This window comes from Nestor notabilis, unplaced genomic scaffold (genome assembly GCF_000696875.1).
Source record: "Nestor notabilis isolate BGI_N333 unplaced genomic scaffold, ASM69687v1 scaffold834, whole genome shotgun sequence".
NCBI lineage: Eukaryota > Metazoa > Chordata > Aves > Psittaciformes > Psittacidae > Nestor > Nestor notabilis.
In genome coordinates this window covers 51777-67415 of record NW_009925825.1, presented here as the reverse complement: position 1 = coordinate 67415, position 15639 = coordinate 51777, and the positions used below count along the sequence as shown (strand labels likewise).

The 15639-nt window shown below is 36.8% G+C and overlaps 1 protein-coding gene across 1 annotated transcript; it reads left to right on the top strand.

Moving 5' to 3' along the window:
* Positions 1–7956: 7956 nt before the first annotated feature.
* On the top strand, positions 7957–14775 carry LOC104404697 (transient receptor potential cation channel subfamily M member 7-like). The gene is made up of 7 exons (XM_010013206.1): positions 7957–8030; positions 9771–9809; positions 10268–10466; positions 12103–12316; positions 12850–12974; positions 13574–13745; positions 14597–14775. Exons 3-7 carry the CDS (start codon positions 10323–10325, stop codon positions 14773–14775), a joined length of 834 nt encoding a protein of 277 aa, XP_010011508.1. The 5' UTR covers positions 7957–8030; positions 9771–9809; positions 10268–10322.
* Positions 14776–15639: the final 864 nt, after the last annotated feature.

Genomic DNA, 15639 nt, shown 5'->3' with positions numbered 1-15639 from the left:
AAAAAAGAGCGTTCCTCCCCCCCCCCCCCCCCCTTCCTTTCCTGAAGGCATGTTCAGGAACAGCGTGCCATCTGCTGTGCTGATACACTCTTATAGAATCTCTGGTTTTGGCAAGCTTATTTAATTACTGAATCTGCTACAATTGGACATTTAACTCTAAAGGTGTTTGTTACCTCAGATGAGAGAAAGTCATTTTGGAATGACACCAGTGTGCGTGGGTCTTCTGAAATCAACTGATGGCTTATTCCATTGTGACTTGAGATGTCTTGAACTGTAGAATCAGTTGTGAGATATTTTCTAGGTATATTTTGATACTTTTTTTTTTTATGGCTTGTATGGATAGTATATGCATTTAAAGACTTAATGCTTTCTAAAAAGAAAGAGTAATTTTATGACTGGTCTAGCTGCAGAACAGCATGCACCTTCACATGGGTGTTAAACCAGCAATTTCTAAACATTTATTTAAAAATATGCTGGATTTGCTCCGAATTTCCCACTCAAAGACCTGCATTGCAGTTAAAAGATAACTTTCCCAATGATGTGGGTGAAGTGGATTGAGTTTGAATGTAATAAAAGTGTCAACAATATTAGGTCTGTGGGTTTTATTCTGGTGCATCAGGATTAAAAATAATGACTTCAGAATGTTAAATTCTGTATCTGAATTTGTTTTTCCGAATTAAATGAATCCACACACACAAAATAATCCCCAAACAACTTTATCTTGTGCTTTGTGATTGTATGGTGAAAAAATTCTCACAGAAGCAGCCTATTCTCCAAACAGCACATCGAAGTCATTTTAGTCAAGTTGGGGAGAGCTATAAAAAACCCTTTTGACGAATCCCAAGTGCTCTTTGCATCCAGAACTGCACGTGGATGTGGTAAGTTCTGTGGTGCCTGCATTACGTCAGAGAAGAACCTGATGAAACAATAGCTACTCTGTTAGAGACCTGGATTGTTGTGAAAACTGTTTGGAGAAAATCTCCTGAACTGTTTAATAAAGAATAGGATTGTTGAAGATTTGTTTTCAGCACTAAGGGAGCCATTGATAGTTAGAGTCGTATCTTTGCTTGCTGGCTCCTTTGAGGTCTGATCCTGTGCACAGGAGAATGGATAGAAGGCTTTCTCTGACTGCCCTTTTTCCTTCCCTGCTTCCTCTTGAGCAATGTATTTTCAAGACTGTAGCAGTAGTTTCATGAGAGAAATCTTTCAACCCAGAAAACTAGAGCTGTTTGGTTTCTTATGAGTCAAGTGAAGCCAGGTGAACAGTTCTGCTCAGAACAGGATCTTCAACATAGCAGAGACACCTTTTGTTACGTGATGGGTCTGTCTGCCTTTGCCAGTCAGGTTCTGTTACAAGAAGTGCCTCAAGGGGTTAGGAAGTACTTTTTCTTGTAGATGAGGCTGGTAGTTGTTTCAGAATAATGAAATAATCCTAATGTGCACAGCAGGTAAAATATCCTTGCAAAAATTTTCATTTGTCGTGAATTAAACACCAATTTAAGGTGAATGCATAATCCTTTTCCTTTAGAGTGACATACTTCAGGGACACATGAAAACACTCTGTATAAGTATCATTTAGCATTATGATAAGTTGGGCCTTTTTGTCTTTGTAGTATTGTACATATCCATACTTCCTACAGAAGTTACTTTAAGACAAAATTGTAAGATGACTGGTGTTCTAGTCACTGATTCAAGAACAAATTTTGAAAGCTTTTTGTGTGTTGTGTATTCTCTGGACAGACAGCACTGTTACTCTTCAGCAGAGAGTCTTTTAAATATAGTTCATAATACTAGCTGGCTAAACGCTTTGTTTTCTTCCCCCTCCCCGTCCTTTAAAATAAAACAAAAAAAACCCCCAACAACCCCAAACAGTAATTATAGAGGTATGTAATTTTAAATTGCGAGGAAAGCAAGTAAATTGAGTGTTGGGGGTTTGCTGGAGCCAAGAGTTTAAAACAAATATTAGCAAATATATGGCATTGAACTGCCTACCCTTCTCCCCCCCAACTCCCATCTGCTAATTTACTTTAAGTTAGCTGAAGTTCTGATAAATGTTTCGTTGGGGATCTGAGTTGTGCTTTGCTAGCATTTTTAATACAAAATTTTAATCATTTTCTTTGGGAAATGCAGGCATAACTGTCTACATAACTCTCCACCCCATACGCAGTGGGTTAGTTACTTACCTCATCCTGGGATGCACATTTTCAGTATCATTCAGTTAATTTGTACTAAGAACAAGTCCAGGTACTTTACCTAGAACATGGTTCTTACTGCCTTAGCGGTTCAAAGCCTCTGCTGGGAATCTTTGCCGTGAGAGATAGCTTGAATTTTATTTATGGCAGCTCTTCCCACAAGAAGTTTTATGAATCCTAAACTGCTTGATATGTATTAACTTAATTTGGTATCACATTGATCCTGGCTCTTGGGCTTTATTTGGTTTTATTTGATGCACTGAGTATAAAAGCGATAACGGTTTGTCTGGGGTTTCTGCCCCTCAGCTCTAGCTGAGGGCACCCAGTGCTCATTTAGGGGTTAGCTGGCTGGGCAGGGATCACAGTTCAGCCCCACAGTATAGCACGTGTTTGGCTAATGGAGTGGGCTTCTTAGATAAAGAGATCCTTTTGTAAATCCTGAAAAGAGTGTGTGCAGTATGCGTAGTTATATAAGGAGCAGTAACTTGTCAGTGGACATTTCCTTGACTAGACAAGCTAAAGGACGTTCTTAGTACAGAATGTCTCTTGGAAGTGTTTTGAAATTTATCTTGTTGGCTGTAAGTGACCTAGACAGATAGGGCTGCTCCACAGCAGAGCTAGCCTGGTCTTCCTGCTGCAGACAGTTTCCACTGTATCTTCTTGTTTTCAGACTTGCTGCAACTTTCCATGTATTTTCTTTTGCCCCGGAAACTTAAGCTTTCTGGAAAATCGAAGGTGGTGGGGAAAGAATATAGAGTCTATTTTTAAATAAAGGACAAATAAAATTGGAAGAATTTTTTCCTCTTGCATGTGTTGAACTGCCATATGGTGTAAGCAAAGATTTGAAAGATGAAATATAAGATGCCATAGAAAGTGATACGACTTCTAAATTTGAAACTGAGGTCTAAGCAATCAGTAATTCAAATCTCTGCTATCACCCTTCCACAAAAGTCACAGTTCGGAGTATTGTTCTTTTTAAATCCAGGTCAGTTTCCTGATACAGCAGGTCAGCTTTATAGAAGAATTGTCAGCAGAACAGCAGGGTTGGTACACGGTGTTGCAGGTTTGAGAGGGATATATTTGGGATGAGTTAAATTTTCGTTTTGTAACAAATATTCTATAACTTAATAGCCTCAACAATATACATTATCACAAATGAGTAGAAAGAATAAACTGGGATCCTTTTGTACATGAACAAATCCATGATTGTCAACGCTGTATTTGTGCTCATTGAAGGTCATGCAAGTTATTTGAGATCCTGCCAGTAAGGAAGGCTTCCTTTCTATACAGAAAATAATTCAGACTAAACTTGCTGGAGAAACTGGGGGAATTTCACAATAGTTTGATAAGGCTTTCCTATGCCATTGTGCATCAGTTGCTAAAACTTAGTCATCTTATTTTAATATGTTGAATGAAAAGCTCTTATAAATGATTTTGTGTGAGTTGAAGGGGGGAGAGTGGTAGGTGGGTGTCCGGGTTCTCTTTCTGAGACTCAATTTCATACTGTACTTTGACTGCTTCTTTTCACTTGTAACCTGCTATCTACAAACCCTTAAATTATAGTTATTCGTGTTAAAAGTTTCATTCTACAAGGAGACTTGCTAAAAAATATCCCATCATGAATTTCAGTAAAAAGAACATAAGGAATTCCTTGCATCTTGAGCAGGTACACTTAAAAGGCTGTGGGATTTTTTAGGCGTTTACATACTTGTAGAGGTCGGAAATGCTGTGGTTGGGCACATTGTCTTGAGTTTGTAGTTCAGCAAATACTTGGGTAAGTTTTGTTTCAAATAGCAATTATTATTTCAGCACTTATGAAACTGTTATGAAAGGACTTATTTATTAGGAATAGTTCAAAGTATTTCCTTTAATCATGGTCTCAGGGTGAGTATATGTCTTGTAGCTTTAATGAATCAGATCTGTGTGCTTTTTGTTTCTTGAAGCTCTTTCAGAAGTACTGAAAAACACAGTTTTGTCTGCTCAGGAAGCAGAATGAGGTATCTTGCATAACCCTCTAGCTTAAAGACTGAGCAAAAGCCATGTTGACCGATTCGGGACTAATAGAACTCGGGACTAGGAGTTAGTAGCTACTGTAGCACAACTTCTAAAAAATTGAGAGTTAACAGGTTTTTTTGGTGTGCAGATGAGATCCTGCCAACATTGACTGCTAAGAGGTCTTAATGTGGTGACATTTTCATAGGTAACTCACCTGTAGGAAAAAGATAGTGAAGGTAGTTCAGAATAATATTAAATTGTAGTAACATTTTGCTTGTAAGTCTTCATTTATATTTAGCTTGTGAGAGTTGAAATGCACAGGAGAGAATCTGAAAAGCTAAGGTTTTTTTTTTGCCCTTAAGATGTATGTTTGAAAACAAAAGAAATGGTTGATACTACTTGTGCTTTTTGCTAAAATCTGACCATATGTTTTGGGGGGAGGGTTCATAGTTTCTTCCTCCTTCCCCCACCCCTCCTCTTCTTTTTTTTTCTTGACTAGCAGTACTGCAGAGCTCTCTGTATTGAGACGTCCCGACCGTTGTTGCCTGTAACCATCATGTAAAGTACACCTCCTAAAATACACTGGCAAACCAGATCACTCCAATCAGCAGAAGTTGCCTGATTACTGAAGCAGAGTTGAAGAGATGTAGCTGTGTATGCTGTAGAGACAATTCAAAAGCTTTAATGAGAGTAGGCAAGTTTTCGAACACAGTCTGATAAACTGCATGTTGATTTTTGACTGCTGTCTTGATCTATTTGAAGTTAATGGTTAGCTAATAAGGAAGTATTTCTTAGAGGTAATTGCTGCAACTAAGTTTTTCACAGTGTTCTCATGTCATCTTCCTTTTTCTGGTCATCACAGGAACGTTATGTAATAATGGTTCTTATTTACAGGGAAGGCAGTACTGTGTGTCAGTTCTTCCTTTGAAATGTGGCCTTTACCTGGTTTTGGGAAATGTCAGAAATGTCTCTTACTTGCTCTGTTCTCTTCTTGGTTTGTTTCCCTTTTTTCTTTTCTTTCTTTTCCCCTCTCCTCAACTGAGACTAATTGGCAAGTTCTGTATAAAATCTGTTGTGATAAAGATTAATCAATGTACATGAGTGCTTCTGGACAGAGTCTAATTTTACTAGATGAAAAGATCCAAGTATGTTTTAATAACATAGAGCCTCCTCCACGTAAATAGCATAGCTGTACCCATGCTTTACTGAAAATACTTTGACTGCTGAAGAATAGAGAGAAATCTTTGAGTGGTTAAAACTGCACATTCTTTAAGATAAAAATTAATCAATGATTGTTTGGGGTTTTTTGTTTTAATTTTCGTATCTGTTTATTATGAAAAGTGGTTGTGCACATTGTAAGCTAGTGCATGGAGCAATTGACGCAATTACTTGTGGTTATATACTTCAGATTTCAATATCTAGGATGTTATACCTGTGATAGCTTGCTTCAAGGTGTGGTTTTAGCCAACTGGCTAAAACATTTAAATATTAAATTACTCTGTCTTTTTATATTCTGGAGGATCTGCAGAGTTCATATGTAAGTTTAAACTACTGCAATGTTAAAGTAATGATCTATAGCAGACCTCAGTCAAAAACTGAAGTATGAAAGCAGCTTCCAGAACTGGGATTTGTGTCACAAAGGCTAAGACTTAGTAGTGTTAAAAAAAATACTAGGAGAGGAAGAGGTTAAAAAATTTGGACTACTGACTGCATGTGTATTTTTACATGTAGTATGATATACATATATAAATGTAAACATACACATATATCAAGTTTATTTTTATAATTCTGCTAATCTTGTAATAAAGGTAAAGAGGAGAGAAAGCTTTTTTGAGCCCGGCTTATGTAATGCACAGGTGTCCTAGGCAGTACCCAGCTCCACTATGGGAAGTGATGTGCTGCTTTATTCTTACCTGAGGACTCAGGAGAAAGCTTCTTCAGGATTAGAGATGAATTTTGATGACAGCAGAGGAAGAGATCTTCTCTTCCACAAGTCTATCAAGAGTCACTAACTTCAATCTTCTGCTCCAAAGAGAACGAAAAAAAAACCCCAACCCAAAAACAGTCCCCCCCCAAAAAAAACCCATACACAAAAAAAAAAACCAAAACAAAAAACACATAGAAGAGAGAATAAATGTAATAGAATCCTTCTTACTTTCTGCTTTGCAATGGGATTCTGCCCTATGCCTAGGGGAAGGAGGTAGGACAGCAGCGAATAATGGCTTTGGCTATTTCAGGTGTTTAAAATACTGATTTAAATTTAAAATATATGTGTGTGCTCGTTCTGTTGTTTACAGCTCCTTTTCCCTGCCATGATTCTTCCCTGTGGGTTGCGTACCTACCTTTATCCTACCCTTTTTTCTGTCTTAGGAAGTACTGGTACTCTGCAACTTGCCATCCTCTTTGGAACAGACTGGTGGCCATCTTAATGTGAAGACACAAACTGAAGCAGCAGTTTGTTGATATCTTGACAGATTCATAGTCAAAGTTCACTAAAAATACTGGAAGGAGATCATGATGAATAATGTAGGAAAGATCTACTGAGTCTGGGAAAGATTTTGAATGAGGGTGGGCAGTTAAGGAGCAGTTTTCTAGGGACCTGTATTAAAATTAGCTGTTACATTCTTACTTGTGAAAATTTTTCTGTATTATCTTAAACTGGTTTTGAAATTGCAGTGAGTTAAAAACCATCCATCGTTACTGAATCTTTTGTTAGAGGAGATCTGAAAAAGCAAATGATCTTGATTTCTTCGTAGCTTTCATGGACCTCTCTTTAGGTAGCTTTCTCCCCCCTTGTTGTGAAATAGAACAGGTATGAAATTTCTCAGATTTTTCTAAAGGTAAAATGTAAATGTAGAACAGGGTGTGCTGTTAGCAACAAAGACATTTTACTGTAACCTTAATAAGGATTTAAAGCAATATTGCACAAGGTGCAAATTGGCATCTCAAGAATTTTTTTGTATTTCTAATTACTAAAAATCATATCCGAATTAGTTTACCAATGTATTGCTGAAACATGGTGTAGACATTGTGCATTATGATATTGTTTAGCATGTAATCCTGAGATTATCGTGCAAAGTAATGTTGATGGTTGTTTAAAGCAACTGAAATGAAATGATGTCCAGCTATTAGCATAAGTAAGCATTTGAAGAAGTAAACATCCTTAATTTCATGTTTTGGAATGTCTTTCAAGTTTAAGCTTAAAACACAGCATAGAGATGCTAATTAAATTTGTTTATTGAAATGAAAAGTTTCCCGATGAAGAACAAAGGTTATGACCTATTTATTGTTACTAGAAAAGATTGTGTTGTTAGAAAACGTCCTTAGCAGCAATTTCAAGATGAAAATTTTACTTATTAAAAGGTAGATAGATGAAATTACTGTGATCTCAGTGTAGTGCAGTTGATTTTAAAAAATTTTAACTGATTTTACCTCTTTATTTGTGTGTTGTAGATTTTTGCCATTTAAATGCTAACTTTGAAAAATACTATTCTGGATTTTAAGGGATTTGCTTGTAAGTTAATAATGTCTCAACTTTTAAGCAGTGAGATACTTTTATAGGATCATATGGTTTTGTTAGTTTTTGAGTGACAGCAAAACATTAAATGGCAGTTTAACTTCTTTATGTTAGACGCTACGTACTTTCATCTTTAAATAAAAAAACCCCTCGCATACTCTAATTCTTGTTTCCTTAAAACATATTTTTCTTAGCAGAATTCTATGGTTTGTATTTTATAACACTGTTGCACTTTGTATTTTTCAGTCCCAGAAATCCTGGATAGAAAATACTTTCACGAAGAGGGAGTGTGTGTATATTATACCAAGTTCAAAAGACCCCCACAGGTAAATGAGAAACGATACAAGAACCCATTGCTGCTCTTCAAAATTAAAAAAAGTCAGTATTGAAAAGAGATAACATATGTATATATATATGTTTTTGGACTAATTACTTATCTTTATAAAGTACTTTCTTTGGTAAGTGATAGTAGTGATACTCGTAGAGTTTATTATCACTAAGTGTTAGGGGTATAATTTAGGAGTTCCTGCAATGATGGAATTTGGCGTCACAGGTTCAATAAAGTGAAATTGAAAATAGATCCAAATAAATTCAAAATTTGTATTTTAAAGCGTTTTTGTCTTCCCACACTGTTTAGTAATGTCATTAGGGATTTCAGATCAGGTTTTTTTTAGCTTGATTTATATTTGAGAGCTGAGAAACATTTTTTTGCTGCACTTCAGAAAACTTCTTTTTCACTTTTTCCCCCCCAAAAAAGTTACAAATATCTTCTGTTGGGGCAGTGTAATATTTTATTAAGTTTGTTTTTAGGCAGAAAAAGAACAAAGTAAATGCTGTCGAATTTTACTTATTGTAAATAATTCACCGCATTCCTTGAAACCATGTGACATTAGAAGCTGTTAAAATTTACAGCTGTGATTGTAGAACATGGAAAGTTTGCAAATGCAAACAAAGTAATTAGCAAGCTGTTAGAATTTCCACAAGGAACAAAATAATCTTTAACACTTGCCTTTTTAGTTTAACCCATTTTAGCATGCAATAGACTTTACAACTTTCCCGTCAGATCTTGTCCTTCCGTTTCTAAGAATCGCTTACCATTGTTTGTGAATTACGTGTAAATGAATCAGATGTAGAGAGGAATATTTGATGTGTTTTGTTGATCTGTACCTTTTAGTATAGATAATTACAATTTAATAAGTGTTAGAGTTAAAACTATAGTTCATTATTAAAAATGTAGATGATTTATAGCAGTGTGACTTCTATAGGGGACAAAATTTAAAACCTGATTACGCTCAAAGTCTGGAAACAGTTTAAAGACTACTGTGGGATATCTGTATTCGTATGTTTTCGCATACCAGCTCTTAACCATAATTGGTTTTCATCTGCTTATAAAAATTATAGAGAATGGTGGTATAAATTTCTCTGCTATGCTAATTTTAAATGTTAGGAAAACTCACAGCAGGAAAACATGGAAAATATTTAAGATGGAAGAGAGTACAAATTATATATAGACTTTCTGTGAAGACACTACTGTATAAGTTTTGTTCAAATATATCTCTTTCTGTACATGAAACTGAAAAATGACCAAATAACCTTCCCACACAGGCAGCTCAACTTAGATGTATATTAGAAGGATCAATTTGTAGTACAGATGCAGCAATGTACAGTTAGAATGAGGCCAAGAAAATGCTGGTCTGTAAGTAACTTCTCAGCATCTAGCAAAATGTTTCAGTGAGAGTACTGCAGATAATTCAGCCTGAAATATTCCTGGGCTTCTGATAATGATGGGTAAAAGCCTGAAAGCCCATCTGAAGTCTCAGGATTGAAGTTTTTGCACGTTCATGCATTTTTAGTTTCCAAATATACTATAGTTATGTACAGTAAAAATAGACAAGTTACCATGTTAAAAATGGGCAAACTTGGGCAGAATATTTTCAGTTTACTGCAGATCGCTTTTGTTCAGTAATCTTCATGTAAATGTATTAAGTGGTGTGAGTGGTTGTGCGTTGTGTCCCCCCTTAATACAGAACCTGCAGTTTCCTCATATCTTTAAATATTTTTTACAGATGCCTTCCAGGATGTCAGATTTGTCAGCAGCTTGTCAGGTAAGAGTTCTTTGTAATAACAATATTTATGAATATTTTTTTCCATTAAATAAGCACTTTCAATAGGGTTTTAAAAAGTTTTGGTCAATATTGCGAATGACAAGTCGGTGAAAGGTTGGATATAAACCAAATACAACTAATGAATAAAGAACTCTCTGCAATACATAGATCACAGCTTTATAAATGTTGTATAAATTATTTGGCTTCAAAGAATGTTTCATCTGGCCTCCAGCTTGCTATCTCAGTGAGCTTCAATACTTTGCATAATAATTGTAATTAATTCTTGCTATAAATATGGCAACAAGGCTTGCTCTGGGAAAGAGTTTTATGTAATATTTAGAATCTTCGCTTTCTAAATCTGGTGTATCTGTTATAGATGAAAGAAGTTATTCTCTTTTTTTTTTCCCCCCTAATAATAGTAATTACTCAAGTATTCTAAATGATATGGTTGGGTGCAGGTGCTGTTGTGGTCGCTTGGTCAGACAACATGCTTGTTTTACTGCAAGTCTTGCTATGAAATACTCCGATGTGAAGCTGGGTGAAAACTATAATCAGGAAATAGAAGAATGGTCAGTGGAAAAACATACAGAACAGACCTCTACTGATGCTTACGGTGTCATCAACTTTCAAGGTGGCTCTCATTCTTACAGGGCTAAGGCATGTATGATGTTTTCTTTTTTCTTGCTCTAAGCATGTTGATAGAGGTGGTGTATGCTTCATTCAACTTTTTTGAAATTGAAGGCTGAAAACAATATCACCCATATTGTGACAAACCAGTACCCTCTTCTGTTCTAGTATTTTTTATTGTGATCTGAATTATTTTCTATTTCCATTTTAAAAACTTTCTCTTTCATAACAAGTTGCTCAGATCTATTGGAATTAGTTGTATTCATGTACAGACTTACCCTCAAATTGCAAATGGTGATAAGAATTTATAATCACTTCAGCAAAAGATTACATTAAGAATTCAGTGTCACTGTTTCAGGCTTCATGAAAATACAGCTTACTCATCTGTGCAGCTTGCTTCCTACTATGAAATTTTTGTAGCACGTGTTAGGTGACATCTGCTATCTTAACCTTCTAGTCATCTTTTTAAAACTCTGAAAAATAATTTAAAATTATGGGCAGATGTGGAATATGCTTCTTTAGTAGACATGGTCAAAATGATTAAGGCATAATTGTACTAATCAGAGTAACTTAAGATTTTTGGGAGAGGGGCTTAGTTAAAAACAAGCATACCAATAAACCAAAACTTTGAAAACCAACTCTTAATTCACAGACAACTGGGAATTCTGAATCCTTCTCCACAACCATGCTTCTACAGTTATAAGCTGCAAGGGGTTTGATGCAGTGCGGCTCCTATGGCAAAAACAGAGCGCTTGAGGGAGGGAGCTGTGTTCTTTATGTAGCCAGCAGAGTCCCCAAGGATGGTCTAGTGGTCTAGGTCAGATCATCTCTGTGGAGAGAAGGGCTCTTCACAGAGGTGTTTCATGTTCGTAATAGCAGTGTATGAGTTTGTTGTATGCTTAGTATAGCTTAAAATTGCTGCAAATCCTTTTCTAGCAGTACAGAAATAGCGAGCTGCCTGTACTCATGTCTGTGCTTCTGCAGGGTGCTAGTGGGGTTTTTCAGACCAGTGTATTGGAATAGTGACTTGTTTTAAATTAGAACTTGATTCAAGTAGGACTTAATATCTGTGTAATGTCCTCTCCTGTATTGAATAGCATCATGCTAAACGTGCAGCAGTATTTTTAACTGTTCATTCAACTACCCTAATCTTCCGCTGTTAAACACAGTGAGTTAAAAAGCTGCTAGTTTTGAAGTTTTCTATTGAAGAGTGTAGCTTTCCTTCCCACCAGGAATAGGGAAGAAAAAGCAAGCAACTGTCTTTCTGTAAAACTTTTTGCAGGGGACATGCAAGCCTCTCCCCAGTAGATGGCATAACTTTTATAAATATTTCTGAATTGCGTCTAATTTAGAGACCATCCAGTGCTTTCGTGAAACCTTATTTTTCTAGGTCACTGTGCCAGTAGGATGGAATAACGTAATCTTCCTGTAGTCATTCCCTTTCCAAAAACTTGCTTTCAGAACTGTTAACTGTCTTGTCCTTAATTCTGCGGGATATAAAGTAAGCTTGTTCATTTATTACATCTGCCCTGTTTTGAGAATGCGAATTACATTTCCATCGTCAGGAATAGGATAATATATCCGGAAATGCATCCTGGTTCTTTTTTTTTACACACTGATCCTGTGATGATTTAAGAACCTTTTAACTCTCTTTTTGTGCCTGCAGTATGTGCGATTGTCGTATGACACTAAGCCTGAAGCTATTCTGCAACTTATGCTTAAAGAATGGCAGATGGAGTTGCCAAAGCTTGTTATATCTGTACATGGGGGCATGCAGAAATTTGAACTTCACCCACGCATCAAACAGTTGCTTGGCAAAGGTCTCATTAAAGCTGCAGTAACAACAGGAGCCTGGATTATAACTGGAGGAGTGAACACAGGTAAAGAACTACCAATGAATGTGCACAGTTAAGTAGACTACAGTTTATAAGAGCCTAAGTTTTAATGGATGCATAGCTTCATCTTAAAGCAAAGTAAATTTGTGTGCGTTTGGTCAAGTGAAATTAAAATAATACGTTTTGAACACGTGTAGTTGGAAGTAGGCTGCTGTTTTGTAAAGAGAAATGACACAAAGGTGGAAGGTTGGGTTTTGGGGGGGATTTTGGTTTTTTGTTTGGGAGGTAGTTTTGTTTGTTTTTGAAACTGCAAGAGGAGAAACTTAATGCAATTAAACCAAGTACTGTAATGTACTGGAAAGTGTTTCTTTCTCACTAGGCTAATGTTTATTTGGTTTAGTTGCTGATACATAGTATCAGTACTTTGTTTCTTTCTAGTAGCTGTAGTATGGTACTTTTTCCTTCGTAATGTGTCAAATAAGTTCCCAGATCCTTAAAGGCCCAGTTAACTAGTAAAACAGTTGTATCTTAGTAAGATGTGGCATTCAATATATTGAAATCTGTTTGTGTACAAACAGGTGTTGCAAAACATGTTGGTGATGCTTTAAGAGAACATGCTTCCAGATCATCTCGAAAGATTTGCACTATTGGGATTGCTCCGTGGGGAGTGATTGAAAACAGAAATGACCTTGTTGGAAGAGATGTAAGGATAAATTACCTAATTAAAATAACGATTTACTTACTTTTTGACAAATCTGCTCAAGCGTGTGTTTTCACTTGCTCTGCATCATTGGAATAATTGCTTTACTATGAGGATACATTGACATCTGAGAGTTATGCAAGATCATCAGTGTAAACAAGTTGCAAAATGCAAATGCACTAGAGGAGGAGATTGTTTTCAAGTACTTAATCCTTCTTCCCTCCTCTCTGATATTACTGAATCAAGCAACAAAAATGCTAATGTGTTACAGAGAATTCACTTTTGTGTAGGATAAGTTGAAAAATTTGATGCAGAATCTTCAATGCTACTTTAGGGGAAAAACAGCCACAGGTTCTCCCTGAAGGTCTCTTTTCAAAGGATCTTTTCTCTGTTATTCTTCTGAAGAGAGTCCTTTTGTGATTGTTACCTGCTTTCCTGCGCAAAGTTAAGACCAACAGCTGTTGGTGTATCCTGACCCAAGGCATGCTTGTATGTGCTGCTTATTAAGCCACCAATTCTTGTGTCTAGACAAAAGGTGAAGTTTCACAGAAACAGACATGAATTTTTACAAGTAAATAACATTGTTGTGTGCTTATACTTAGGTGGTTGCTCCATATCAAACCTTGTTAAACCCATTAAGTAAACTGAATGTCCTAAATAACCTCCATTCCCATTTCATTCTGGTGGATGATGGAACAGTTGGAAAGTATGGGGCAGAAGTTAAATTGCGGAGAGAACTGGAAAAAACTATTAATTTGCAACGGATCCATGCAAGTAAGTAATTCTGATGCCTGAGGGCTGAGTGTTACTGTGCTTTAAGGAAGAAGATACTTCCACCAAAGACCTGAATGAGAAAATAGAAAAATCAGTCTATTGTTTCAAGTCTGAATGACTATTTGCAAATTTCAACTGCTGCTTTGGACCCTGGATATTGTTGGTAGATTTGAGATTTCTCTGGGACCAGTGAGAAGAGTTCTTTTGAATAAAGTTGTCAATTTTGCTTTGATAAAGCAAATGTACGTCACTGGACTTGTTAGTATGTTGCCAGGACAGAGTGGTCTGATTGATTCGTGGTTTTGACACTGATGACTTGCAGTTTCACAACAGGGCAATTAAGTTTGTAAAACATCATCTGTGTTTGTGCAAAGAAACTGTGACTTGGTGTGTTCCTGATTATGGAGCAATTTTTTTTTTCCTCTTCTAGGAATGCTTTTGCAATACTCCCTGTCAGTAGAGGGTTTCCATATAACTGTGCAAATTGTATGCATGTTGTCATCTTTGGAAACTGTTTGTGGGGAAGGTAGAAGGGGAGTTCCCTGAAGAAAAATGTTCACTTTTCTGCATAACCTCAGGAATATGAATATCTATGAATAATCTCTTCTGTTTTGTAGACTGTATTCCATTGTATTTATCAGCTTCTTTACAATATTTTTTCCTCAGCCCAAGGTATAAACAGTGCTTGAAGCTGTGCATTAGCACCAGCTGAAATGTCTGGCAGGCAGCATTTTAATTTTTATTCAATCAAAGGGGGACATTTGATTTATTAAATGTGTAGAATCAATCTTAGCATTTCTGATATACTTGCAACATTGCCTGTTTTTTATTATTTATTTGCAACTTTATAGGAATTGGCCAAGGTGTGCCTGTGGTGGCACTTGTATTTGAAGGTGGCCCCAATGTCATACTCACGGTTTTAGACTTCCTTCAAGAGAGTCCTCCAGTGCCAGTGGTAGTCTGTGAAGGAACTGGTAGAGCTGCAGATATATTGGCGTATGTTCACAAGCAGACAGAGGAGGGAGGGTAAGTCCTATCTAAATATGGACTATCAGTCATGTGCAGATGGCTTTTGAGACCATTCCTGAATGAATTTATAAAAGTGCTTTTTCTGTGGAAGGACAAAGGCTGAAAGCAGAGTGTAACCTTGCTTGTGATGCAGCTTTCTAGGTTGGCTGCAATAATAGCTGTGGCTGAAGACCAAGACTTATAGTTCTAGGTTCCTCCCACGTGCTTTGTACCAGTTGTGCCAAATTCTGTAGCATATGATTGCTTGAGCAATACTTACAAAAAGGATGGGAAAAGTCTACACACCTGCATCCTAAATTAGGGGAAGCATCTCGTGTTTAACTTCAATTATGTGCAATGGTTTTGTTACACCATTGTAACTAGAGGACCCAACTGGCACTTTTAAATGCTCTGCTTCAAATTTTAACTAGGCCACAGTAACTTAAACGATAAATGTGACTGTTAAGTGTGCACAACAGAGTTTTACTCAACCCAAGGCAGAGCTGACCAGACCTTCCAGACGTGTGAGAATAACACGTGTGAGAGTGGTATATTACCAAACTGCTTGAAGATACTGCTGGACTACATTGAATATTTTCATGCAGTTAGCTGTTGCATAGTAGTAACTTTCCTGAAAAGGGATCTGTTCTGGTTTAACCACAGCTGTTTGCTCACTCCCCCACCAGTGGGATGGGGAAGAGAATTGGAAGGGTAAAAGACAGCTCGTTGGGTTGAGATAAAGACAGTTTAATAGGTAAACCTCACATGCAAGCAAAGCAAACCAAGGAACTCACTCACCACTTCCCATCATCAGGCAGGCGTTCAGCCATCTGCAGGAAAGTGGGGCTCCAAACATCATCACTCTGAACATCCTGCCCCTTCTTCC

Coding starts and splice junctions, on each gene's coding strand:
- LOC104404697 (XM_010013206.1), top strand. CDS start 10,323: ATGAAATACTCCGATGTGAAGCTGGGTGAAAACTATAATCAGGAAATA. Junction 12,975..13,573: donor ATGACCTTGTTGGAAGAGAT/GTAAGGATAAAT, acceptor GCTTATACTTAG/GTGGTTGCTCCATATCAAAC. Junction 13,746..14,596: donor TTTGCAACGGATCCATGCAA/GTAAGTAATTCT, acceptor GCAACTTTATAG/GAATTGGCCAAGGTGTGCCT.